General features: G+C 32.5%; 5 protein-coding genes across 9 annotated transcripts; 3 read left to right on the top strand and 2 right to left on the bottom strand.

Moving 5' to 3' along the window:
* Positions 1–264: 264 nt before the first annotated feature.
* LOC25484542 (probable aquaporin TIP-type alpha) lies at positions 265–1,821 on the bottom strand. Its single transcript, XM_013613388.3, has 3 exons — positions 1,529–1,821; positions 1,192–1,442; positions 265–919 (listed from the first exon to the last, which is right to left on the bottom strand). The coding sequence occupies exons 1-3, from the start codon at positions 1,659–1,661 to the stop codon at positions 527–529; spliced, it is 777 nt and encodes a 258-aa protein (XP_013468842.1). The 5' UTR covers positions 1,662–1,821; the 3' UTR covers positions 265–526.
* Positions 1,822–6,767: 4,946 nt separating this feature from the next.
* Positions 6,768–9,287, top strand: LOC25484543 (UPF0426 protein At1g28150, chloroplastic). Of its 2 annotated transcripts, none has more exons than XM_013613389.3 (3): positions 6,768–6,931; positions 7,015–7,170; positions 8,824–9,287. In XM_013613389.3, the coding sequence occupies exons 1-3, from the start codon at positions 6,872–6,874 to the stop codon at positions 8,998–9,000; spliced, it is 393 nt and encodes a 130-aa protein (XP_013468843.1). In that variant the 5' UTR covers positions 6,768–6,871; the 3' UTR covers positions 9,001–9,287. The 2 variants fall into 2 exon arrangements, with proteins under 2 accessions (XP_013468843.1, XP_024637122.1); XM_024781354.2 differs by having other exon boundaries at positions 6,774–6,931; positions 7,012–7,170.
* A 407-nt stretch (positions 9,288–9,694) lies between these two features.
* Positions 9,695–11,083, top strand: LOC25484544 (NDR1/HIN1-like protein 6). Its single transcript, XM_013613390.3, has one exon. The coding sequence runs from the start codon at positions 10,127–10,129 to the stop codon at positions 10,877–10,879; it is 753 nt and encodes a 250-aa protein (XP_013468844.1). The 5' UTR covers positions 9,695–10,126; the 3' UTR covers positions 10,880–11,083.
* A 1,192-nt stretch (positions 11,084–12,275) lies between these two features.
* Positions 12,276–15,359, top strand: LOC25484545 (coiled-coil domain-containing protein 12). The gene is made up of 4 exons (XM_013613391.3): positions 12,276–12,553; positions 12,652–12,799; positions 13,684–13,798; positions 14,899–15,359. Exons 1-4 carry the CDS (start codon positions 12,369–12,371, stop codon positions 14,958–14,960), a joined length of 510 nt encoding a protein of 169 aa, XP_013468845.1. The 5' UTR covers positions 12,276–12,368; the 3' UTR covers positions 14,961–15,359.
* Positions 15,360–17,150: 1,791 nt separating this feature from the next.
* On the bottom strand, positions 17,151–24,441 carry LOC25484546 (uncharacterized). Of its 4 annotated transcripts, none has more exons than XM_024781377.2 (12): positions 24,232–24,441; positions 22,593–22,861; positions 22,435–22,509; positions 22,291–22,349; positions 22,043–22,178; positions 21,345–21,441; positions 21,180–21,246; positions 19,823–19,921; positions 19,184–19,273; positions 18,746–18,900; positions 17,780–17,881; positions 17,151–17,637 (listed from the first exon to the last, which is right to left on the bottom strand). In XM_024781377.2, the coding sequence occupies exons 2-12, from the start codon at positions 22,843–22,845 to the stop codon at positions 17,493–17,495; spliced, it is 1,278 nt and encodes a 425-aa protein (XP_024637145.1). In that variant the 5' UTR covers positions 22,846–22,861; positions 24,232–24,441; the 3' UTR covers positions 17,151–17,492. The 4 variants fall into 4 exon arrangements, with proteins under 4 accessions (XP_024637145.1, XP_024637135.1, XP_013468846.1 ...); XM_024781367.2 differs by having other exon boundaries at positions 22,593–22,911; XM_013613392.3 differs by having other exon boundaries at positions 22,593–22,917.
* Between the last annotated feature and the right edge of the window lie 2,283 nt (positions 24,442–26,724).

Consider the following 26,724-nt stretch of genomic DNA (forward strand, 5'->3'; position numbering starts at 1 on the left):
CCGTGGTCCTTTGAAGAAAATAATAAACACTTGTTCGTTTTAAAGTAGTCAAGATTTTTAGGTGTCAAATGTATAAGTATCTTAATTTAATTCAAATGCTAAAATTTGGTGTATGTAAAAACGAAAAAATAGAATGTCATTATGATCCAACCCTCTCATTGAGAGATACGAGTTTTAGTTTTATTCAATCTAATAAAATTTATTTGATCAAAATCGACCCGATATAGTTTATATACAACGTGCACGCACCACAACCCAACCATGTACCTTTATAAACCACAAATAACTTATATTCAAAACAGACAATACATCTAAACGTTGTGTGCTGGAACAAAACAAAACTAATAGCAACAATCCTACACATATAATGCTTAACATTTACATTTAACTTTAATGGAGTAAACAGGACTCACTTTATTAAAAAGTACCGAAGAGAACAACCTCTACACACTAAACGAAGATTTGGGTATACAGATACTCCACAACATCATACAAAATTACATAACACAAACATTAATAAAAGTAACTAATAATCTTCAGGAGCCAAAGGTTGATGAATCGGATTAGTATGAGGAGGCTCAACTGGAACCATAATATATTCATATAAAAGTGCTGCTATTGCAGCTCCAAGAAATGGACCCACCCAGAAGATCCAATGATAGTGCCATCTCCAACCCACTAAAGCAGGTCCAAAAGCCCTAGCAGGGTTCATGCATGCTCCATCAAATGGTCCACCAGCTAGGATGTTTGCTCCAACAACAAGTGCAATTGCTAAGGGTGCAATTGTGCCAATGGTTCCTCTTTTGGGATCAATGGCAGTTGCATAGACAACATACATTAAACCAAATGTCATGGCAATCTCAAGTACAAGAGCGTTCCCAGCACCAACACCAAATGCCACGTTGAACGCCTGTGGTCTCTACAAAAGGCAGCCACAGTACAATAAATTTTAAATCTGTTCTTAACTTTTTTTTAAATTTAGAAATTAAGGCATTCAATTAAAACATTCGATGTGCCTAAAATTTACAATTACCCCATCCAATCCAATTTTATTATAATTTTTTCTTGGGTATATATATAGCGAATTAACTAATAGTCACTTGATAAGTCACACACACAAGTGGAAGAAGCTGGAAAGAAATGAGTAATGTTTTTTCCTTTTTTGACAAGAGAAATGAGTATATTATATACCATGTTATTAGTGACAAGCCTCAATAAGAGGGCAGCCACGAAAGAACCAAGAAGTTGAGCAACCCAATAGTAGAGAGCTCTAAGGACAGAGATTCTACCACCAAGAAGAGCACCAAAAGTAACAGCAGGGTTTATATGTCCACCAGATACATGCATGCTAGATGATATAGCTGCAAATAGTGAAAATGCATGAGCTATTGCAAGTACCAATAGCTCACCAGATGATGCACCTGCATCCTTGTATATCTTCCCTACAATTCAACCAACCACACACAAATTAATCATAAAGTGTGTATATATTCATATTGATATATAATATGGTACTATATATACGAACTTAGAGCAAGGGCTGAGCCTTCTCCAGCAAATACAAAGATGCAAGTTGAGAAAAATTCAGCTACGGTTGCTCTTATGGAATCTGGATGATTTGCCTCATCCATCCTTCCAAATGCATATCTTCTAGTTGCCATTGAAAGATTTAATTATAGTCTCTTTTAGATGTTTGAGACCGGGATCCAGAATATTCAACAACAACACAACTAATTTAATGTGACTATGAATGAATGATGAAAAGTTTATTAGACTTGATTAGATTATATTGGCAATTTTGCATGGATGAAAAGTGTAGGGTGTTGCATTATATGAGCCAAATAGAGGTTGAATTGATCGAAGCTATAGGTGGAAGTAGGACACCTGGTTTGTGAAATGTTGCAAGGTAGCCACGTCGTTATATAAGATGATGACTACTCACTTTCATTTTTGGTTCTTTGATTTTCTATGCATATCCGTTTAATACCAGCTAGAATCATCATCACCGTATCAGTCTGCGCTTATGTGTCTTTAGTGTTGAATTTTTTTTTTTTTTTTTTTTTACTAAATTTATTGTTGAAAGTATGTTTGTCAATTTACTCGTTTTTTTTTTTTTTTTTCTAAAGTTTGAATCTCGGTCATTATATATATATTATGCAAATTTTCAATCAACTTAGCTAAATTCATTTTAATTCTATGCCTATTCATTTATATATTAACATATATGCACCTCTCGGTGATGTTATTATATGTAATAGGTGTAAGTTAGAAATGTTATATTGCTGAAAGTAAACAATGATAAGTTGTCGATCTATAAAAGTTTTAGATTAAAGGATGATGTCTAATTTATTTGTACGAGAGTTGTAAACCAAATATGGATGATCTTTGTCCCTCGTAATCCAACACAAACTAGCTACTGTTTAATAATCTTTACTGTGTCTATCTGCGGTTATGTGTGTTATTTTTTATTTCTTACAATTAATTTATTTACACGGCGTTGCTCGGGTTAGACATATACCTAAGGATAAGCAAAATTCGGTTTGCATGTATCCGTAAATAAAATTCACCACAAACCGGTATAGGACGAGTATCTTAACAGATACACCTAAATAGAATAAAAAACATATTTTAAGTACATGTAAATGAATAGATGCATAAGCTGATGCAATTAATTAGATTTAGTAAAATTATTAACACATATAAAATAAAATAAATATTTTTTAAATACCCAGACTTGTAGGAATCCTTACCCGTTATTAAATTAGCAAAATTACACAAATGTCGTATTATTTAAATAAAAATCTTCTCATTTTGAAATTAAATACAATGAATTTCCTAATTAATCATTTTTGTTTGATTAGTAATTTGTTGTCAAAGTGAAAGTGTATTGTATGACTCATTTTTTATAGATTAGAAAAATGATTTTAACATTCTATAATTTAGAGATTATTTTTTAATACTTTATTAAAAAGTGTAATCAATTTTTTAGAGAATTTATTAAAAAAGTATAATCAATTTTGTGTTTATTTATCAGAATAACAATCACTTCTTTGAAGAAAAAAAACAATTTAATTTAATTTGATAAAATTATATAAAATGGATTTTTTTGTTACAAAATCACTTTTATCTTTTGATATTTATTTTCTCCCCCCTCCGATAATAAACATAATCTTAATACCTTTTGAATTGAAATTGTTTTTAGATACTACTCTTTAAAGTGATATTATTTAAAAGTTATAACGACAACCTCATAGACTCCGTTTGTAACAAACTTCAATAAAAATGATTTTGACAATCAATAATTTAGAGATTTTTTTACTATTAATTAACATTCAAAAATAAGTAGAGCATATTTGACATTCAAAAATCATACTCATCATTAACTTTTTTTTTTGGACCAAATACTGGTCATTAACTTTAAAAATAGTTTTTGGCAGTATGCATTTTTTAGTGGATATGATGAAAATTCAAAGAAATATCGAAGTTTCAAAGAAAAAAACCAGTTTTAATGAAAATAAAAAAAATCTTCAAATTTTTATTAACAAATTTGTAAATTCTAAAACAAATAAAAAACTAAATTTATTGAAACAAATAATGCTGAAATTGAAGTAGTCATTAATTCATTAAACCAAAAATTATTTAACAAATGAAGTGAAATATTTAATGGATAAGATTAAAAGTATTATCTTGTCAAAAAAAAAGTATTATATATAGTTCGTTGAGATATTTACGCTACGTAAAATATTAGGAATTCAATAAAAAAAATTAAATCAAATATTTAGTGGATAAAACCAAAAGTTTGTTGAGATATTTATGCGTAATAAAATAATGATTTGAAAAAATAAAAATATTGAGAATAAACGTGGAAGTGACACGTGACATAAAAAACCTTATTTTATATATATACTATTGATGTGGTATTGAAGTTATTTGTCTTATGTTTATTCTTGTGACAAAAAAGAAATAAAATGTAATTAAAATCATGAAGTGTTGCTGCATTTCCATCTAAAAACCGTACGTGCGGGTCTACGCACATGCCATTACAAGAAACTTGACATTTAGTGACAGCCAAAACCATATGTGCGGGTCTCCCCCACTGCAAGAAACTTGACATTTAGTTTCTTATTCTTTTGACCAGATCTCCCTAAAAACCGTACGTGCGGGTCTCCCCGCATGCGGCTCACGCCATTCGAGGTGGCCCAGCCCCCTGGATGTGCTAGCGATCGGCACACAGAGGGTGTTGGGTTTCTCGGCCTGGTATCCAACACCTCGCGTTCATGATATCTACATTCAACTGTGCTCCGAAGACACGGTCAAAGCACGCCCACTCAGTGTGCTTCTTTCACGACATGCTCTGGTCCCAGGTCTCTTCCACTGGTCTTCTAGCATTAGAAGAAGTCGTGTCCGTCCTGGACATTTGCTACGTCCTTCCATCCTAGAGTAATGATTCAAACACATAGACATTAATATTTAGCCAATGCATAATTGACAATAAAATTTTTGTCTTCCAAACTTTTATCTACAAAAAAATGACAAGACAAAAATGAAACACAAAAAATTGACTAAAAATCGTTTAAATTTTTCTTCCTATAAATTAGGCATGGCAATGGGGCGGGGTGGGGATGGGTTTTACCTTCCCCGTCCCCATACCCGATTCTCATATACTTACTCGTTACCCTACCCATACCCAACGGGGATGAGAAATTGAATCTCATCCTCGTCCCCGACGGGTTCGGGTATCCCTGCCCCATCCCCGTCCCCACATTGAATAATTTTTTTAATAAAAAATAGAAGTTTTTTTGCATCCCCAAGAGCAACGTTGTAATATATTATCCAACAATAAGCTCACTTTCACATTTGTTAGACAAAATTATTTAGTTGATCTTTTAAATATCAATGGTAGTTTTTATTAACATGACAATTATCAAACAAAATAATATAACATATCAACATAAAGTAGTATTTTACATTTGGGACGGGTTTGGGTATGGGTTCGGGGTGAGTACCTATATACACGTTACATGTCCCATACCCGTGTTTTGAGATCGGGAAAAACCCATACCCATACCCAAATTCAATCAAAACGGGGAAAACCCGTCAAATTGGATTTGGTTCAGGCGGGTAACCACGGGTATGGATTTTGTTGTCATGCCTGCTATAAATATCAAAAATTTTGTAGAGAATATATTTTCGACCAAAATAAAAAAGACATGAATAAATTTAAACCCTAAAGTATAATTGTAAATATAAATTTTTTTGTAGAGAATATATTTTCGACCAAAATAAAAAAGACATGAATAAATTTAGACCCTAAAGTATAATTGTGTTCAATTTTGCCTCGAAAGAATCTAAATATGTCATTTTAAGTCAAGTTTATGATGCACAATAAATCGTGCACCAAACATAAACTTGTTTTCATCATTAGATCAATAAGTCTCACATTATATTAAATGAAATAAAAAGTGACGTGACTTATTGATCTAATAGAAAAAACAAAATTATATTTGATGCAAAACTAGTTTACATGTTCATATTAGAAAAAGCCATCATTTAAATCTCTAAAGTATATAAAATTTTGCCATGTTAATTTTTAACATCTTAACAACGGGAGCCCCTAATATGGTCCTCAAAAATAAAGGTCCACTGATGGACCTGTTTAAATGACTGGCTGCAATCGGTTACTCTCACTTTAATTACTAGAATTTATTGTGTAAATACTAGTACCAATCTTATCCTGATTCATTCCATGCGGCCCCCACTAGAACAACAACTCACTTGCTTCTAATCTTCCCAACCTGCATAGATCTGCATTGAAGAGTTTACTTGTGAGGGTTGGTAGAATGAAAAGAGAATGAGTTTTTGCAGCCAAATCTGTGGAGTTCGAAAACAACCATGGAAGATTTTCTATACAGATCTACTGAGATTGGACTTCATCATCACTATTTCGTTTTGAGCCTTTCATTTATTTTCTTCTTGTTCAATGTCTAGTTGCTCAAAATTGTTTTACGAAAAGTACATAACATTCAATTCATATATGTTGGCTTAATTTTTTACTTTTGCCTTGTGTAATCTCTTGGCTGGCTGCTTGACAGAAACAAAAAGCAAACAATACTTCAGATATTTTATTTTTATTAATCCCATTTAGATAATAAAAATCGATTCCCATGAAGAATTAAAAATAAAAATAAAATAGTAACCCAAAGTCTCTAAGTTTGGTGGTTAAGTCATTGTATCACTATCAAGGGCTTCTTCTCTTTTTACATCCATAAGCTTCACGCCGGTTGGTGCTTGAAGGAAGGTGAGAGTTCGTGCAGTGAAAGAAAGAATTGAGCTTAGTGATGGAGAGGACACACTCAAGGCTAATTAAATTAAACTATTTAACTAAATTGAGGATGACCGGTTGCAGCAAGTAATATGTAAAGATCTACCAATGGACCTTTATTTTTGAGGTCCATATTAGGGGGCACCCTTAACAACTTACACTAAAGTTGATTATAACTTAAATCATATCCATGATATGGGTTCAATTTTTGTTGTCAATGTGATAACCTCTTTAATAGATGATATGTAAATACTTTTATTTGATCTTTTAAATCATCTTTAGAGTGAAGTCTAACTCATCTAAATATTTTTGATAAAAAAATAAAAATACACCAAAGGGATGACTTTTATATAAGTTAGAGATTATTTATTATCTTTATATACTTTAGTGATTAAATGGAAGAGATAATTATACTTTAAAGACTAAATAAATGAATTTGAAAAATATATAAAAAATAAATAAATAAAAAATAACCGTGGGAAAACAGCGCCCATAAGAATCGGATTGATTTGGTAGTTGCTGCTGCTAGTGTGGTAGTTGCGAGCTGCTATGATGTCTCTTCTCTCTACTTCGTCTTCTGTTTCTCCTCTTCAATTATCCTGCACTCAGGTCCGTTATTATTGTTGTTATTATTCCTCTTTCTTACTATCTACTGTTCTTGTTTTCTCTTCATTCAATTGATTGTACAGCAGGAATGTAGGTTTTTATCACCATCATCAATTTCGTGTAGTCGAATTACCAGAACCAGAAGCATAGGTTTTAATCCCCTTCGAGTGGGTAATCGGAGTCGAATTACAGCGTTTTTCTTCAATCCTGCACAAGACCCTCTCGTCAAAGAAGCTGTCAAGGTATTTTAGATTCTTCTTTATTTATTTTAGCTTATTTATTCGTGTATTAACACTTGTGTTCAGATTATTTCCATTTAATACTCCTCCGGTACCATATACAAGATAAAGTTTGGTCAACAAAACTTAATGCATCTGGTCCAAATTTTAAACTAAATCAGCTTAATAGAGCTTTTATGTCTGTCTGCAAAAATCAGCATGCTGTTGTTCCATATAGTTGTGCCCTGTGGCCTTTGTTGCAAACTTTATAAGTCAGGTTATGTTTATCTGTTTCATGAACAAATGAGTTATCAGCATATAAAATTGTTGGTGGAAAATACATTGACGAAAAAGTTTAAAACAAGTTATTACCTATCAACTTAAACATCACATTATTAAACTAGATATAAGTTAAAATGAATTTCTCCATACTACTGCTAGTCTGCTGCACTTTGGATGAATTTGTTTGGTCTTGTTTCTCCATCTCATACTACTTGGGGTGCAATTTAATCAAAATATCTTTGCATTGGATTAAATTATCATATGGCTGTCTCATTTTCTGATTTCAAACCATGTTACCACTGAAAATTGTGATGCAAAAGTCATGTTCCTTTGGGTGTAAAACTGAATATGACAAGCATACATACACAAGCTGCTGTAGAAAAACACACAGAGTCCTAATAAAAAAGAACCATTACAATTTATGTATTTATTTGTCAGTTCGTTTTGGGATAAAAAGAGGGTAGAAGCCCAGAATTACAGAACTTCAAAGCAATTCAACGCTGAGTAGAAACTCCAACAAAGTCAGGTAAGAGAAACAAACCAACTATAGCATGCCAATGCTCATAATAAATCAAAGTAGAACCATCTTGCAATCTATATTAACTAAGACATCAGCAGCACCTGAGTTGGCTTCACGATATGGATGACACACCTTCACCTCTCAATCCACTTCAAGCAGTCTTCTATTCTATTGCAGCAAACTCCACCAAGCTCAACAGACATTGGAGAAATGGTTGAGGTTCTTAACAAATACATGAGAGTCAATATTGAACTCAATAGCTCGAAACCCATAAGACCAGGCTAACTACAATCCCTCCAAAACACTACAAAGCTCTACAATATAGGCACTACATGAGTATTAACTATTAAGCCACTCTTAGAAGCCCCGTATTAACTATTAAGCTTAATCCAACCCAACGGAGGTGACCACAATCTAATCATGGACTGTAATTTAGGAGTTGGAAGAGACGCACCCTTCCTGAGAAATTTATTCCTCCACTGTCATAAAGCATGACAAGATTTAGTCCGAAAAGCTCTCCAGTTCACCATGAACTTATTTATTTGTCAATTTGATCAATATTATTAGCAATGAACCCTTGTAATAACGCTGGAATGAATATTCTTGTATATAGGTAGACTATAATATATTTTTCTATCTCTTATCAATACATGTAATCTTTAAATGTAATTCTTCTGTCTTTTAATATGTTAACAAGTTGCTATCTGGATGGTAAGTTGAATTACTATCCCTGGTTCTTATGATGCAGCTACATTCAATTTTATCACAATTCTATAGGCTGAAAAGCATTCTGTTCAGCCCTCAGGAATGTTTATTGCTTGGATTTAAAAAATTTATTTTGTTTTTCTCAAACTTTTGTTATTTCTAATCTGCAGGAACCAGTGGCATTCTTAGGTGGGATATTTGCTGGTATTTTAAGGCTTGATTTGAATGAGGAACCTCTGAAGGAATGGGTTATGAGGACTGTTGAAGCTTCTGATATTAGTGAAGAAGAAACCAATGCAGAAGAATCAACTACTGAAGCTGCTCCACAAGAGATTGAAATTGAATAAAACTTGTACCTTTATTTCTTTTAAAACTTGCATAGCATCAGCATGCAACATCACAATAATAATTGGTTCAATTGCTTATAAATTATAATCTTCTTATCGCACATTTTTCATATAGAACATAACAGTTGTGGTCCTTTCTCTTCGTCTTTTTTAAAATGGCAAATTGTCAACATTCATAGCTTGGCTTATTATTGTAAAGTCTGTATCTATTGCTACTGTCAGCTAGATTATATTCACAAGTGTTTTATTTTGGAAATCAAAGACAAAGGTACTTTTTGTTTGCACCATTTGTTTTGGCAGTTTAACCTGTGCTATATAATTATTCTTGTCTTTAAAGACATCAAAGTTGTTTGGTTAATAATATTCATTAAGATTTTCTCAAGACAATAATATTCACCCATAGTAACTGTGTCAGACGATTATTAATCTCAATTGTCTGATCTCATATCGATAGCTGAAATTGATCACAACATGAAACAGCCTGATATTTTTACTGTAGATGATCCGGGCCCATATATTGTAGTGTATGTGTCTTCTTCTACAATGTGTGACACGCATCCTTAATGTGAAAGTAAGGTTTCCTTAACTGTGAAGCAGGTTTTAAGAATGTACAATATGCGTATCTTATCAGTTATGGCAATAATTACCAGCACATGCCATGTATTTGTTACTGTAGATTAAAAACATAATGCTTGGTGTGCACGACACTTTCACATGCATCACCTCGTGCCAAAAAATAAAGTGGCAAAATAAAGAGTGATATGAAGATACGTTACGTGCATATAATGTTACTGTTATGGGTTAGTTAGAGCTAAGGAATCGTTTCTGTCATACATACTCAACAAAAGAAAAATATTTTAAGGAACCCAAGCTTGTCTAAAGTCAACACAGTATACATATTTAGCTGAACTACCACTACCTTTTTCGGTGTTTTACACAGTTTGTAGGTAAGGAAGGTAGCCACACACCACAGTACATATTGCAGAACCAACCAATCCACCCCCAACAGTATTTTCACAATTAGTATTCAAATAAGGAATGTCTGCATAAAGCATCAACAAAAGGGTGTTACCATTTTTTATCACAAAAATCTGAGAGAACACTACTAAGCAAATAACTAGTATTCATGTCAGATCATCAGAGACAGAGAATCCACCCTATGAATGTGGAAACAAAACCACACCCTAGGACACCATTAGTACCTCCAGGTTCCTCTAGATCAGAAAAGGTTATCCATGTGCCTCCTCCAATACTGCATCAACATGCTATGCCAGCAATAAACTCTTCAAAGCCAAAAATAAGCTGTTTTTGCAAGTGTATATGTTGGACAATAAGCTTGTTATTCCTTCTTCTCATTATCATTGCAGCAACTGCAGGAGCCCTTTACCTCATCTTCAAACCAAAGCTTCCCAATTACTCAGTTGATACACTGAGGATAAGTGATCTGAGACTTAACTTTGACTTGAGTCTGTATGCAAAGTTTGATGTGAAGATCACAGCAACCAACCCAAACAAGAAGATTGGTATTTACTATGAGAAAGGAGGGAAGTTGAGTGTATTGTACACAAACACAAAGCTTTGTGAAGGGTCTTTACCTAAATTCTACCAAGGTCATCAGAACAAAACAGTGCTTAATGTGTCGTTAACAGGTCAAGTTCAGTCTGGAAACACGTTAATGGCGGCTTTGCAGCAGCAACAGCAGACAGGAAGAATTCCGTTGGATCTCAATATCCATGCACCAATTGCTATCAAATTTGGGAGGTTGAAGTTGAAGAAGGTGAAAGTTTTGGGTCGATGTCAATTGGTGGTCGATAGCTTATCGTCTAATAATCTTGTAAGCATCAAGGCTAGCAACTGTAACTTCAAGCTGAAACTTTAAATGTATCAGGGGAGAGTTTGCCTTAGTTCATGTGATTTTTCTTATAGTTGGACATCGTAAACTTGATTCTTTTATGAATACTAAACTGCTATTGTAGCAGTTCCTCGCAGTATTTTTGTATTTGTCTTCTGTTTGTATCATTGTTGGTTTGGTTCACAACATTTATTCGACAACATATCGGACTGGCTTGATTATCATTGTGTATGTTAGTCATTCTAGCTTCTTCAACATGTAGTTTGTTTATGTTTGACAAAGCAAAGTAAACTCATTTGATTCATAATTAAAAATAAGGTGATTAATAAAGGATGCCTATAGTTTGTCAATTCACACGTATGTAATCATATGTTACTACATAGATATGCATATCTATTTTTTCTAAAAATATTATGACATATGTTAATTTCAATATTTTGTATGAAATTTTTTAAGAGTTTAATCACTCTATACTACTACTGGTAAAAATATTTTACACGCTACAACAATGGATTGGTTCAAGTGACAGGTGACGACTTAGGCCCCATAAGCATGTGGTTAGAGGTTCGATTTCTGACTTATATGTATGAAAAAAATCCGGCTGAGAGTGGAGAACTTACTTGTGTGTCTCATAGGTGTTCCAACGAAGATTAGTCTTTTTTTTTTTAAGTAAACGAAGATTAGTCATTGTTAAACGGTAGTGTAAACTTCGTATCAATAACATTGTAATCCAAATAAAAAAAATTACACATGCATCTAATTATAACTCAGGATATAGATATTTGTTCAAATATTTTGAAAAAAAGTTTGTCTAACACGTGTAATATTACGCATGTTAACTCATGAGAATTGACAAATCAATTACAACCTTTAAATGTTTATCTTTCCATTAACTAATTGAATTCTCTCTCCCCCATGTTTTGCTTTCCATAGCATGATTTCCACTATTTTGGCTTGTCGCCATTCTTCTCCTTCTATATAGCACTTATGATTAAAAAAATTATATATTTAATATAAATTTCATAAATTTCAATACATAATTTTTATTTTAAAATTCTTAACACTTCTGTTTTTTTTTTTTAAGAGGAATCAGAAGTGTTAAGAATTGGTAGAAACATCCTCTGATTAAAAACATTAAAAAGAAACATGTAACAAGTGAAATAATGATTAGATAAGATTAAATAATTGTGTAATTTATTTTACATTCTCAATAAATCATTAAACATCCTCGTGAACTTAATTCGGTTGGTTGGGACAATGCATGTGTTTGGAGGTGAAATATTGTATAGTTAAATTGGTAGAAAAAAAGTAACATACAATATTAAAGAATTATATTAAGATGAAATATATTAATATTTTATAAACTAGTACTTGTGGGCTTTTAATTAAAAACAATTGAAAATAAATAAAGCTAAAGTGTATATTATAGTGGGATTTGGTGATTGAGTTTGAAGAAAAGTGGGGTGTTAGGGTTTTTGCGTAGAGAATTAGAATCAGAGAGAGAAAGAGTTGAAAGATGGGTACCGAAGACGAATCAATCGAGCAAGCCGTCGCTTCCCGCCGTGAAAGACTCCTAGCTCTTCGCGCCGCTCAGCAATTATCCAATTCCTCCGAACCCGAACCCAATAATCAAGACGAAGAACAACCACAACCACCACCTACTTCTTCCGAAGACGATGATGAACAACAAGAAGAAAAAGAGTATGTATTCAACTTGTTTTCTTCTGAATTTTGAATAATGTCATGTATTTGAATGATTTAATTGAAATTTTTGAATTGGATTGTTTTTTGTGTTGTAGTGGAGAGGGAGAGGAAAAGCTGAGTATGAAGTTTCGTAATTACGTTCCTCATGATAAGAATCTTCAAGAAGGGAAGCTTGCACCTGCTGTGCTTCCGAAGTTTGAAGATCCTGTTTCTGTTCCTGAGCCTGAGGAAAAACCTAAAGAGGTTAGTTCAACTCTCTCTTAGTCCTTGTTTGGATTAACTTAATTAATAAGCGTTTATTATATAAGTGTTTATGTATAACTATCTGCCTGTTTGGATTACCTTATTTGAGCTTATATTACTCGCATAAGCACTTGCTACTGTTTGGGAGATCTTATCAAAACAGCTTGTGACATGTTCTCTCAAAGATAGCTTATGGAAATAGATTATGGCTTTGTTTGGTAAAACATAACGAATAGCTGATAAGCTAGCTTAGAGTAGATAGCAAATTAGCTAGTTGATTGAATTTGTAGGGTTTGGTAAAATTAACAGTTGAACTAACTAACTTGTTAATATGAAATCACATAAAAATAATATATTTAATTAATTTTTTTTTTCAATTAAGAATCCATGGGTAAAATTATTGATAAGCCATAAGCTACTCGAATTAGCTTATCCAAAAACTCTATAAGCAATCAGCTCATGAGAAAGTGATGGTTACCAAACGGGTCTTTTTAGTCAAATGAGCACACAAGCTATAAGCTCAAAAAAAGTACTTGCCAAACAGACCCTATAGCTTATACAAAAACAATTTAACCTTATTTTATCTTTTGTTATAGAAATGGCTTATACATAAGCAATTATGCTATAAGCTGCAAATTAAGCTGTTTATCCAAACAGATCTATGTCAAATTGTTTTTATACAAGCTGGAAGGTGTTTTCATAAGTTATCATGGGGAGTTTATGGAAATAGGCTGAAAACAGCTTATGCCATGTCATAAACTGCTTGTATAACCTCCCCCCAAGCAATTTTATGAGTGTTTATGTCAGTAGATAAGTTTAAATGTTTCAATCCAAACATGACCTTACTCTGGATTGCCTCTTACCTTTTATCTACCTTTTATTAGGATCCGTTTCTCAATATTGCTCCCAAGAAACCCAACTGGGACCTGCGAAGAGATGTGCAGAAGAAGCTTGATAAGCTTGAGAAGCGAACTCAGAAAGCTCTCTATCAACTCATGGGTATGTCTATGAATGTTATAACTTTATTTTTCCTACATTTACAATAACGTTTCTTTTTTTCTTACTATTTGGCTTTCATTGTTTGACACATTTTCGATGAATGGTGAGTTGGGTAATGGGTGTTTTTAACTTTTGATAATACACAAGAGAAAGAGAGTAGGGAGGCTATAAATATGATGATATCTATTTTTCTAGATAGAATAACTTCACCTGGATTTGCTGTAGTTTAGAACTTAAGCTGTAATGAACGGATCAAAACCGTTGGATTAGGATTAGGCTTTGAATCTGTTTACTCAAGTCAAAATGTGATCCACCATTTTCGATTCTATGATTACAGTGAATCCATGAAATGCTGATTGCAAAAACACTGATTTTCTCTGGTGTTCTAGAGTAATTTGAAATCTGTCGGAGAGACTTCTAAAGCACTATATTACTACTCTCCCATAGAGAATATGTACTTTGTCTCACAAGTCATTTTCGCTGTCATTACATTTTTATTGTCATATTTACTATTTATGATGGTCCATGAAACAGAATTGGAACAAAATTGGTGGCATTGTCACCAACTCTTTTAAAATTTTGAGTGATCAAAGTCAAGTGTTGTGACTAATTAAAGTGCATTTTTGCTTAACTAATAATATCTGGTCAGTACTTCTCTTAGATTGACTTTCATGTTCTGACTAATGAATTAGTATTAGTGTCTTGCTAACTTAGGGCACTTGTTAAGGATTCTAAAATAGAAATAATTGGTAAGTTTTATGTAGAAAAAATTACTTTTTCAAGTTTCAATGTGTTGAATGCATCAATCCCAAGACGAACTTTCTTCTTTAGGCTTCTTAACATGGCACGTGTTAGCATTTCCCTTAGTTATTGCCAATTTCAAATCTCACATGTTCTTTTATTTCCGCTGGCTATAGTTTTTCATAGCCATGTCTTTGCAGGTTCTTTTATCCGTAATTTTTTTTAGTACTAGTAGGATAAACAAACTACACATTTGTTAGACTTTAAAATTTGTTTATACTACACATTCGTTTGAATTGATTTTGTTCCATGAATGTAGACTTTGGAGACATTATAATGGATTTTTTATTTTTCAACAGTGGAACAAGAGAAGCAAAATCAGTTAGCTGAGGGAGATGATACAAACGGCACCAAAGATTAGGTTGTAACTTATTGTAGCAGTTAAGATATATTGAAGAAATATTTTGAAAATCCTTATCTCATTCAGGCAGCTTAACACATAAAATTGGAATCGGATATTTATGTTCTGGCAAAACCGCAGCAAATGGTGAATGTTGTATGATTCAATCCTCTTTTATTTGCCAAGCATGGGTGTGTTAGATCCTGTTTTAGAGGGAACATTCTAGCGTTTCAAAAGCAAAAAAGGGGTATTTTAATTTTGTCATATTTAGTTGTTAAAGTTTCAAGTATACCATATGTAAAGATATTACCTGTTTAATTTGAAGTTCTGGCCAAAGTGCTTAGACTAAGAATTAGAAACGCATGTTTAAGCTTCCACCCGATTGAATTCAATGGTCTTGAGTATTTTCTGGAGAATAAATCTCCTAGCATTTTCAATTTAATCTTCTTTTGATAAATTTATGTGAGCAATCAATCATGGTATTTTGCTTTGATAACAAAAAGGATATGTAAAAATCAGCTATGATTGTATATAAAGTAAAACAAAACTGTGATTTCCATTTCAATTCATTGTAGTTTTTAAAAGGTTAAATTGCATTTTTGATCCTTTAATTATTTAATTAGTATCGTTTTGGTCTCTTAATTAAAATTTTATTTATTTTAATATCTTAACTTTTTCTCCTTACACATTTTGGTCCTTTCGATTAGTTTTAATTCAAAAACGTTAGGTTTTCTTCATCTTCTTCTCCTCTTCTTTCTCCTCTTCTTCATCTTCATATTATTTTCATCAACCTTCAACAACAAAAATTTGAGATAAATTCTAGAAAAAAAAATGAAGAAAATTTAACGTTTTTGAATTAAAACTAACTGAAATGACCAAAATGTGTAACGGAAAGAAGTTAAGATACCAAAATAAATCAAATTTTAATTAAGGGATCAAAACGATACTAATTAAATAGTTAAGGGACCAAAAACATAATTTAACCTTTTTAAAAATTGATAAAAGAACAGACGTGTTATCACATCACTGCATAGGTGGCATTTAGGGTACACAAATCGTTAAATTTGTGCACCCATATACAAACACTCTTTGAACCTTTGATTACTTGAAAAATTAATGGTTGGGATCTGATGTATAAGCATACTTAGAAGTTAGACCATGTGGTCTACAAAAGTTGTTTACTTTATAAAATGGATCTTAAAAAAAATATGAATTTTTAGGATGCATTTTTTCATTAATAACGCGCATATATATATATATATATATATATATATATATATATATATATATATATATATATATATCGGTTGCTATTTTCCGTCAATTTTGGTTTTTTATTAACAGAGTTAAATTCAATTATTTATATATTTTTTGTACAAAAAATTCATTTATTGAATTTATATTTTACTTTTTGTGAGGCTTTTTTTTTCTTCTTATTTTTATGAAATTCACATTTTTCTCAATACTTGATATCATGTGCACCCATAAACCTACTTTATATAGAATTTTTTTTGCCACATGTCTTGCATTCAAACCTTAAATGGAGTAACTGGAGCTTAGTCTAAATGGAGCATACCCGAACTCAAAAATATGGGGAACACACCTATGCAATAATATGTACCATTTGTGATTGATATAAATGGATAAACCTTCCAGTTACATTCGCCGTAGTTTGAGTTTAAGTTTAAAATTTTGTAATTGATAGGTTATACATAAATTTTGTTGTAAATTTTCGATGAAGTTTGTGGTTCTATCAACTTTCTACAAGATGTGAAGTTAACAAAGAAATTTTTTGTTTTGTTTAAAGAAACAGAAATATGTTGAACAACTGTTGTTTATAATTGTTTATTCTTTACAAACTTTTGCGAGTAAGGAGTTTTATGTCTTCTTTCTTTTTGTTTTGACGATAACTTTCATGTCAATGCAGAGTAAAGACAGTTGACGCATTTATGGTAGTGGTGGGCAGAGATATGCTTTTGCTCACATAAGAAAGGGGTAATAGAATTTGTAGCAAAGAAATTTGGCAATGATTTTTACCCTTCCATGATGTAATAGAATTTGTTTTGGTCATTGATAGAGGCAGTCCCTCAAGAAAATAGATCTTAAACTCTAGTTGTTGTTTATTTCATCATTTTATTTTTAAAAGTCATTGTTGTAATCACAACAAAAAAATACTATTTATTGCATAAGAGTTTGATTGAGAAAACACTATTGTATGATAAACCTTGTTGAAATAACATAAATTCCCTTGCATATCAATCTCTATAGAATTTTAATATTTAAAAGGAAATCATTCTTTCCATGCAAAGCACAAGTTAATTTTACACACCAACTTATACAACTTGGTTTAAAAAAATGGAGAATTTGGCTTTGTACCCTTTTTTTCTTCTCAAATGTTGTAGAGAATGGGAGGAAGTTGATTTATGAAGAAAGAAGGTAGAGAAAAAGTCCGAAATAATGAATTTGCTTCCCCTGCAGACATTGACAAGCATTGAAAAATTACCCTTTGCTTCATCTTCAAGCTAAGTTGACATTGCTCACTTTTGTCATTTTTCATCCCTTAAGATGGTTAGGGGAGCCATTTTGTCCCCCCTTCACATTTTCTGTTCTCCAAGAAGGACTCACTTGTGGAAGTTGATAATCATCTGGTTTCAAGGCCAAGGCAAAATCAGGCAATGTTGGTGCTGTTTCCATGATTCTGTAATAAATTTTTAAAAAAAAAAAAACACAATTTTATTAGCCCTTGTACTTTACATAAACAATTATCAAATACCACTTGTAAAATTATAGCAACTATGTTAAGCAACATTTTAATCATGCACTTCGAAAAGTTCATTTACCTCTCGTAAGTATATAGATCACGGTTTATTCGCACCTTGCTTGAAGTATCCTTGGGAATTTTCTCAGAGAGATATTTCATGGTCCCCCAAAGCGGTGGATTTCTGCATCATGACTGCATGTTAGGTGGACTGTAAACAAGCAAGATGAAACCAAAAGTACTATATTTGTTGAAGATAGCAATATTTCATTCATAAATAGGGCATAAGAAATCGACACACCAAACATACGAGAAACTGATAGAAACCCCAAAATTCAAATAAAGAAATTGTTTTATTGAATGTGCATGGGTGAGCTTAAGAGCTCTACAATGGTGGTAAAACAGAAAAGGAAATGATTAACCATAGTTCAGAGAACTCCTACCAGAGCTAAGCTCCTAGACCAGAGACAACTTTTCTCCTAAACAACTCTTACAAACTTTCTTAATGCCTCACCCTCTAGGCTTCCCTCTCTTTTATAACTAAAATTCTCTTCTTAATGACTAACCCTCTAGGCTTCCTTCTCTTTGATAACTGCAATTCTGCCAAGATTCCAATAATTATTTTAACTGTTTGTATTCTTACAGCTTCTGCAGGCTTCTAGAAGCAGTGCCTGTGTGGATTGGGCCCAACAATTGGGCCAACACATGTACAGGAGCTTAGGGTTCTATCAGAAACACATGTCGTTCCTCTAATTCTAAAGGAGGCGCAAGACTAAGATCTTAGTCCATCCACAATCACATAGGAATCGGGTAGATTTTAATTATTATAAGCATTCAGTTTAGGCTTTTTTAGCACATATACATGAGCCATGCACATTTATGCAATAAGCAGACATGGTTAATGCAAACTGACATGTATAGAAGACACATGGCATGACTTTCTGTATTAATTATTTTCTCAAGGAGCTTTGAAAATTGAAAGTAAATCCTCCTATCTGAGGGAAGATTTAACAGCATAACAGTGAGTACAGGGGAATGTAATGATGACCTTGACAATGGAGTTGCTGCATTGAATGCCTCACAGAGCTTCTTACTTTCTTTGAAATACTCATCCGCTGCTTGCAGCGCAGCTACAGCCATCCCATGAGATTTCTCTGTATTGCCCTCATCAAGAATCAAACCATGATAATAATATGCCGTAGCCTGATAAATCATTACAACAAACATTTCATTAGTTTTGCATGCTTAAAGGCAACCAGTAGGGGCATATAAACATCAAACTACTCTGCAATAATACATAGTAACCAGCTAGTTCATTTGCTAGGGATATTGGTCTCTCATAACACTTTTCTCATAACACTTTTGATGTATCAATTTCTTATGAAATACTTGACTTGCATTTCATTTTCTGTTCAACTTACTGTGCAGTAAGACATAAAAACCAGGTAGCAAGAGGCAAATAACTGAGGGCACAAAAAACACAAACCTTTGATTCAATATACTTCCATTTGACATAATGACGATGTTTTTCACCCCAACCATTCGCTAACGGAAGATTCATAATGTTATCTTGTGCCTGAAAGAAAAGCAGTCTAAACAATATTAATGTATGTTGAAGAGGCATGGTCACACTCATGCACATACACACAGAGTAGAAAGAATTGAAACATAGATTTGCCTTGGAACAATACTATAAATTCAGAAACAATACATCAATTGAGAAATTCCATTTAGATAGAAACAAACAAATTCATCAACAGAACAGAAGTCATGCAAAAAAAAAAAATCCACAAACAAATTGTGTGGGTGTGTGTGTGTCTGTGTGTCTGTGTGGAGTGCTAAGAGTTCGGCCTTGTAACTTCAAAGGACGTAGTTCAAATCTCCTCTGGGACGGATGTAAAATGGTCATTAGTTTCATTTTTAAACAAATACTCCAGAAAAAGTTTTCTTTTATACTAAAGATATTAAATTTGAAGATTTAGATGGAATTTTTTTTAGCTGTTAGCAGTTTTATAAGCAAACGGAAGAATGCACCAACAATAAAACGACAGTTCCGATGATTAGAATATATATGCCTATCAATATGTGTTTGGCATTATAATAATTAAAAACTTCGCAGTTGTACCTGTTGCCAATATTTCACCATCTCACATGCAAGTCTACGCTTCACCGCGAGAGTGGCCTTGGTGCTATCAATTGCCATTCCAAGTTGGATATCTACACCCTATTGAAACAATTAAATAAGCACCAAATTAGTCATGAGAACATTTCCCTTCTCCAGTCTGATATACTACATCGATACCATTCACCAGGAGATTCACATATGCCATAACACTCAAAACTTCATCGCTAACAAGTAATTAGTTAACCAAGACAAATACGATATGAATTTAGACTTAATTAAAGAAAAATGACTGCAACCATCAGACAATATCCCTCTTGCAATCCCTTCATAAATTTACATTTTGTATAGAACTAAGTTAAGAATTCGACATGAATTTTGGTGTAAATAAGGGATTAAATGCCGCAGTTTCAATCATTCAACAGGCAATTAAAGACTTCTATAACAAGCCTACTTCTGAGAAAAATTCATGTATATCTATTTCCTCATAAAAGTTATTCAAATTTTTATAGAAGAGGAAAGCTACCTAGAATCTGCTTGACCAAAAAAAGCTAAGATGGCCCTACTTTGTGTGGAAGCTTAAACTGAAGAAAGGCAACAAACTTGCATGGGGGAAAAGGATCTACGTGACGCAGAGAATATTTCAATTTGAAACTCTATTTCAACCTAAACTTTTTTTAAAATTCAGGCTGTGCCTGCTTTAAAATTAATTCCTATGTCCGCATTTAGTCATAGACAACTAACCTACCCTAGGAAAATCTTTGACGGAATAGAATAGAGTAGTTTCCAACAGTATTTCATGCTTAGTGGTCTTTCACTTGAGGGAAAATTCATAATCTTAGAATTTGGGTTGGTCCTTACTTAATCTTACAGAATCGGCTTGTAAGGTGAGGGCTGCCCAAGCTTTATAAACACTACACATGCCATATCTCTGGGAAATGTGAGACTAAATCCACTCCTTCACACCCAACAGAATGAAGGTGTTGGAGGCTGCAATGAAGGCAACCAAGATGCTGCAATTAGGTGGCTAGGGGCGGACCACAATGAAGGCAGAATTTCTGACACATAAAAACCCATCTTTGACAGCTTAAGCATGTAGGAATCAATTTTAAAAAATGCCTGGCCTATTGGCTTGTCAAACGTACCGAAGCCTCTATGACAAAGTACCTAGAGTTTCAATCCTAATCACCCTCAATTCTTCTATGAAAATGTTAAATTTCAGCACAAGTAAAGGCATAATTGTACTTCTTTCGCGTTGTTTTTTATAGCCCTTAAATATGATATTCCCATTTCTTAATCATCTTCTAGGTGTGTTCCTATTAAAGCTTAAATAATGAACTACAAGACATAACGACAATACCTGTCCCAATGCTTGTAGACAGAGCGCACGAAGAACTCCTTCTGCAAGGTCTACTGGTAAATTTCTCCTAAAATCAGAAACAACAGTGAGAAGAGTAATTTGAGGAAAAAAAATTAAGATGGTTGATTAGATCACACACACACACACACACATATAAACACTAACCTGAGCTCAGCAGGCAACTGTGGAAGAACATGCCTGACAGCACAGTCAAGATACCCACCAGCCTTTAAGAAGATATCAACAGAGGCTCGACGGTTTTCTGTTCGTAATGAGTAATAATTAGCAAAAGTTAAAACTTCACAGCAGAAGAGATATACACAAAGGAATCAACGAAGAAACTTTGTAAGAGACATATGATGTTATAGCATACTACCATACAAGACAACAAATAATATGTTTTCCAGTTTATCAGCTACTGCAATATATTACAAATACTTGAAAAAAAGTTACAGCAAACTTTGCAAGTTCGTATTATGCTATCAAAGTAACTAGAAAATATTGAAAATCCAAATTATATCTACCTCAACATGAAAAACATATATCTGAAGATAATTATTTACAGCATATGCATTACAAGTGTGTCAGGTCTTATTTACTGGAAGAAATCCAGCAACCATGACAATACATGGGCATATCGCACACAAAAAATGAACTACAATTACCATTGCTCAAACTTAAAAAATACTAAGAAACGATATTAATTGAAAGCCTCTCAAGAATATTCTACTTCTATCATTACTTGATCTTCGAAACAACAAGTTGGGATTTCAATCAACGGCCTAAACTATTCTCTGGTAAACTGTATTTTGGTCGTTTGGTGTAATAAACAATAAGTAATAAAAAATTTCAGTATGACTTACCTTCTGATACTTTTGGCTGATGACCATCGGTGGATGTTCTTGGAAGAAGTAATAAATTAGCCTGTGATAGCAATAGTGTTGCCATCAAGTGCAAGACTGACAACACTTCATACCAAGCATTAGACATGGCTGTTTCCTGCAAGTGTCAATCACACCGGAAGAGGAAAAATAATTAGAAAGTGAGGAAAAAAATTGGTTACCAATCCTGCATTCTCCTGATTCACCAAACAAATCAGGAACTAAACTACCTCTGCTTCATCCTCCTGATTCATCCAAACAAATTGTACTTTGTATTGTAAATGACTTTCTGCACAGAAAAGGTAAGCAATTCATCAAATACATGCTATGGAAAGAACTTGGATAAAGTACTAATAGACGAAAACATGAGTTACCATCTTTGACTAATCCCAAAAGTACCGGTAAGTAGTCTTCAAGAGCCTGTAGAAGATCAGCCAGTGTTGAACCTCCTGAGGATGAAATCGAGTTATGCATCAATAAATATAAGCAACTTATTCATTATGAAAAATTATTTGTCCTTGTTAACACTAACCATGTTGAGTTGCACTTTTTCTTTTTGTTCTTGTAATTGTAGGACCTTCTTGACCAGCCATTACAACGATACGAGTTCTAAGAGCAGATAAGCGTTCCACTATGCTCTTTGACAAAGAATCACCAAGCGACTGCGTAAAATCAACCGGTTTAGGAATTCTTAAACCGGGAACATAGACAGAAACATCTCCAATACTCCCCGGCCTCCTTCTATTTCCACCAGAATCTTTTGGGGTGGACACGATGCAGCCCATGTCCTGCGTACTTTACCTGCCGGTTCAAACAAATTGCAGTGAATCACCTCCGAGAATCTTATGTTTCTGCGACTAAAATGAGATTGAACTGTATCAGACATCAAGCTTCACAAATTTAAGAACAAAATGATATCGAATAACAGCTCCACAAATGTATTCCAGTGACAAAGACAATCAACTAAGCTCAAAGAGGGTTTAGAAAACACTTACAACTTACAAGGGAAATTAGTGGTAAAAAAGCCATCAAAACACAACTAATTAAATGCCAACTAATAAAGAAGTGGTGGTAGGTTACTCACGAGCCGCATAACTATAAACTCTACTAGAACTATCCATGTTATTAAAAAATTACCACAATATTTTATACAGCAGCATAAATTTTTCTTTTTTTCATTTGGTCCTTTTCCAGCAGCATTATTGGTTCCTAATTGTTTATGTCTGATGTCCACATTTCATAGTCTAAAGTCATATAATTAATAACAAGAACCTAAAATTTACCTAACAACCCTTGTCTTTTGCACTGACAGTTTTCTTATGAAGTCAAAAGTTATGCTATTTTCTTTTCCAAAAATTCACAAGCAAGAGGGGCTTTAGGTTGAGAAAGATATAGACACAAAAGAAACCAAATCACATGAATGACATGAAACATGACAATTATGGTCCGTGTCATTTTATTGTAATAACAAAAGTAATAGTTTTCAAAAGATTACAACATGCATGGTTTCACTCGTGCACCCCATTACATCAACAACACCAATTCAACACAAACAACAAACAAATCAACATGAATGAGAACTTTGTTAAGGTAAAGTAGCTTCAAGCAAAAGAAACTTTTGGTCTTGGATCATAAAAGTACAGAGAGAAAAAGCTGAAAATCAGCAAAGAAAGAATTATTGACTTGTGAGTAAAGAATTGCCAAACAAGCTCAAAAAAGCAACAATTGCAGAAACCCAAAAAAATGCATTTTTTAATCTATTCCTTGCACACAAATTGATGTAACAAATTATTGTGGGCTTCATTGGATAACCCAAGTTTAAAGTTCAAAATTTTTTGAAAGTAATGAGAAAAATGCTCAATTGGGCTAATGAAAAATCAATCAGAACAATGAAATTCAGAGCTTGAACTAATCACACAAAGAAAAATTAATTTTGTTTTTCTTCAGAATTCATTTCAATACATAAGATGAACTAGGTTAAGCTAATTTCCAAATAAGGTAAAATCAAAAGCAGTACCTAACCCACAAACCCAGAAAAGCACTTACTGAATTTGATGAAAAAACAATTTCAATTCAATTTCCACTACTGAATTAACCATCATTTCAAAGAATAAAACTTTAATCCAATTGAGAATTCAATTAAGAATTGTATAATAATTAATGAGTCTTACCCTGAATTGATAGAGATAGTGGAAGCAAGAATTGAGAAAAGCAGAGTGAGCAAAGTTTAATCCAATTGAGAATCAAATTGAAAGGAACCCTAAAAAAGGTAAGATTTTGAGATGTGGCAATAAGCAGAGTGGTTTTGAATTCAGAAGGTGAAGATCGTAGAAATGAAAAGAATGTGTTTTCTAACCAATTTACTTCAAAAGAGAAGAACAGAGACAGGGACAGAGAGTCTTATTTAACAACAAAACTTTAATTATTATTCTAATTAGATTTTTTTTATTTTTGCTAATATATTCTAATTAGATTTTTGGTCTAATGCAAGGAAAATCTTTAGACTTAAAAAGAGGAAATGACGAATATAAGGATACTTACATTTATGTATTTCTAAGAGCAAAAACCATCAAAATTTATCTTTTTCCTACTAGATTAAATCATTGGAGTTTTGTTTTTACAGAGGTTAAATATGTTTTAAGTCCGTTTAAATATTCAAACTTTTAATTTTATACTTTTTAAAATTTGTCTTCGATTTTCGGTCTTAAAAAAAAATTAACATCGCCACTTATGATTATTGTTTTTAAGTTAACATATATGTATAATTTAAAATTTTGAAATTTTTGTTCACAATCATGTTTAGTATAATATAGAAATCTTTCTTGTAAAAGTTTAACTTTTCTTAGCAAGAGATAAATTAAATATGAATTTTTATGTTTTTGACGCTTAAAGTCCATATTCAATTCGTCTTTTGACAAAAAAAATTATAATTTTTTGGAAGAGATTATTCTAAACATTCATTCAAAACTTTGAATAATACACATGCTTTGATTTAAAAATAAGAACCAAATGTGGTGATGTAAAACTTTTAATATATCAAAAGTTGAAGAAATTTTTTAAATGGTCTAAAACAAAAAAAAAATGAAATTCTTATAGGAAACAAAAATATATTTAACCTTTATATATAAGTATTATTTTATTTTATCTTTGGTGATGAAAGAGGACCAAAGCCCTTTTATTTATTTATTTATTTATTATTATATTGTGCATATAAAGACATTTATATTTATGTATGAAAATGCCTACAAAATACATAAGTACAGCTAGATGTTAAGAAATGGTATTATCCTCTTTTTATTTTATCTTGGAAGAAATAGTGTTATCATTGGTTTCAGTATTATATTTAGTATATAATATATTAGTATAAGAAGATAATTGTGATTACATGGTGCTCATTGCAAAAACATCATATTCCTAAAAAAAAAATTGAATTTTGCTCTAAATCTTTATTTTGCATCAAGAGAGTTTTTTTGTTCCTTGCATATTTTACCACATTTTAACATAAAAAAAAAAAAAAAAAAATCATATATTTTTTTCTATATTTTCTATTTTGTTAACCTTCCAAATTTCAGAAGAATGGGGTTTTAGTAATATGGAGTTTGATCGAAAGGTAAATAGTAGCCTAGAATCGTTCCACCTAGAAATCGAATTCGGATTCGTCCTTAGGTGGAGCATATTAATCACTTGAGCTCAATCACTTCATTCTCTATATTGCCTATCTAAATATAATAGGTGAATTAATGCATTTCTAGGTGAGAATATACTAAATTAGGGTTTGCAAGACGTGAGTTTGACCTACTTTAAAAATTATATTGAGTTGAATATATTACCTTAAAAAATTGGTGGTGTGGTGCTTTAAACAAAATAAAAATCAATGATAGAAATTATATTAACCTACTTAGTGGTATTGGTCTGAGACCTTAAAGTATGTTCATTATCATGATTTCCGATTTAATTATCCCGATGTCAATTTTAATTGGTTAGTTTAACTTCTTAAAGTCCTCGTGAGCTTAGCTCAGTTGGTATAGACAATGTATAATATATGCAAGATCCGAGGTTCAAATCCCGGCCACCACAAAAAAAAAAATTTAAAGAAAGACAGGGAGAAATTATATTTGAAATATGGTTTTTCTAACATAGCCGTCTTTTAGAGTAGCACTAGCAATAACAACTAACAACTAGTAACGGCAAGAAGACGTGTATGTGATAACCGTGAGTGCCAAGTGACACCACAGTGTTACAAAGTCTACTGTCTACAGAGTACAGACCATACATTGCTTGCCGTCCCAGTCTCATTCTTTTTTCTCCTCCAAATAAATTTAATAATATAAATACAATAGTACTATTTGTTCAACAATAATACAAGTTGGGTACTCAAGATATGATTAGGTCTGCAGAAATTTCAATTGCATATTGATTATTCAGGTTATCAAACCAAGATCTTATCCTCATCTTTTCCCAATATACTAGTAGCCAGTAGTACATGTTTTTCTTTTTATTAATAAAATGAATGTTGAAATGTTATGTTAGAATCAAATTTAAGATGATGAATGCTGAAACTTCAAGTCATGGCCTTCGCATGCTTTGTTTTAATCTTTCATGTCTACGATAATGGGGAAAAATTATGAAAAGAAATTGAATGTTGAATGTTGTATGAGACTGCG

This window comes from Medicago truncatula, chromosome 1 (genome assembly GCF_003473485.1).
Source record: "Medicago truncatula cultivar Jemalong A17 chromosome 1, MtrunA17r5.0-ANR, whole genome shotgun sequence".
NCBI lineage: Eukaryota > Viridiplantae > Streptophyta > Magnoliopsida > Fabales > Fabaceae > Medicago > Medicago truncatula.

Coding starts and splice junctions, on each gene's coding strand:
- LOC25484542 (XM_013613388.3), bottom strand. CDS start 1,661: ATGGCAACTAGAAGATATGCATTTGGAAGGATGGATGAGGCAAATCAT. Junction 1,443..1,528: donor AGGCTCAGCCCTTGCTCTAA/GTTCGTATATAT, acceptor GTTGAATTGTAG/GGAAGATATACAAGGATGCA. Junction 920..1,191: donor GGCTTGTCACTAATAACATG/GTATATAATATA, acceptor TGCCTTTTGTAG/AGACCACAGGCGTTCAACGT.
- LOC25484543 (XM_024781354.2), top strand. CDS start 6,872: ATGATGTCTCTTCTCTCTACTTCGTCTTCTGTTTCTCCTCTTCAATTA. Junction 6,932..7,011: donor TTCAATTATCCTGCACTCAG/GTCCGTTATTAT, acceptor TTGATTGTACAG/CAGGAATGTAGGTTTTTATC. Junction 7,171..8,823: donor TCGTCAAAGAAGCTGTCAAG/GTATTTTAGATT, acceptor TCTAATCTGCAG/GAACCAGTGGCATTCTTAGG.
- LOC25484544 (XM_013613390.3), top strand. CDS start 10,127: ATGTCAGATCATCAGAGACAGAGAATCCACCCTATGAATGTGGAAACA.
- LOC25484545 (XM_013613391.3), top strand. CDS start 12,369: ATGGGTACCGAAGACGAATCAATCGAGCAAGCCGTCGCTTCCCGCCGT. Junction 12,554..12,651: donor GAACAACAAGAAGAAAAAGA/GTATGTATTCAA, acceptor TTTGTGTTGTAG/TGGAGAGGGAGAGGAAAAGC. Junction 13,799..14,898: donor AGCTCTCTATCAACTCATGG/GTATGTCTATGA, acceptor ATTTTTCAACAG/TGGAACAAGAGAAGCAAAAT.
- LOC25484546 (XM_024781377.2), bottom strand. CDS start 22,845: ATGGGCTGCATCGTGTCCACCCCAAAAGATTCTGGTGGAAATAGAAGG. Junction 22,510..22,592: donor AAAAAGTGCAACTCAACATG/GTTAGTGTTAAC, acceptor TTTCATCCTCAG/GAGGTTCAACACTGGCTGAT. Junction 21,247..21,344: donor CAGTTGCCTGCTGAGCTCAG/GTTAGTGTTTAT, acceptor TTCTGATTTTAG/GAGAAATTTACCAGTAGACC.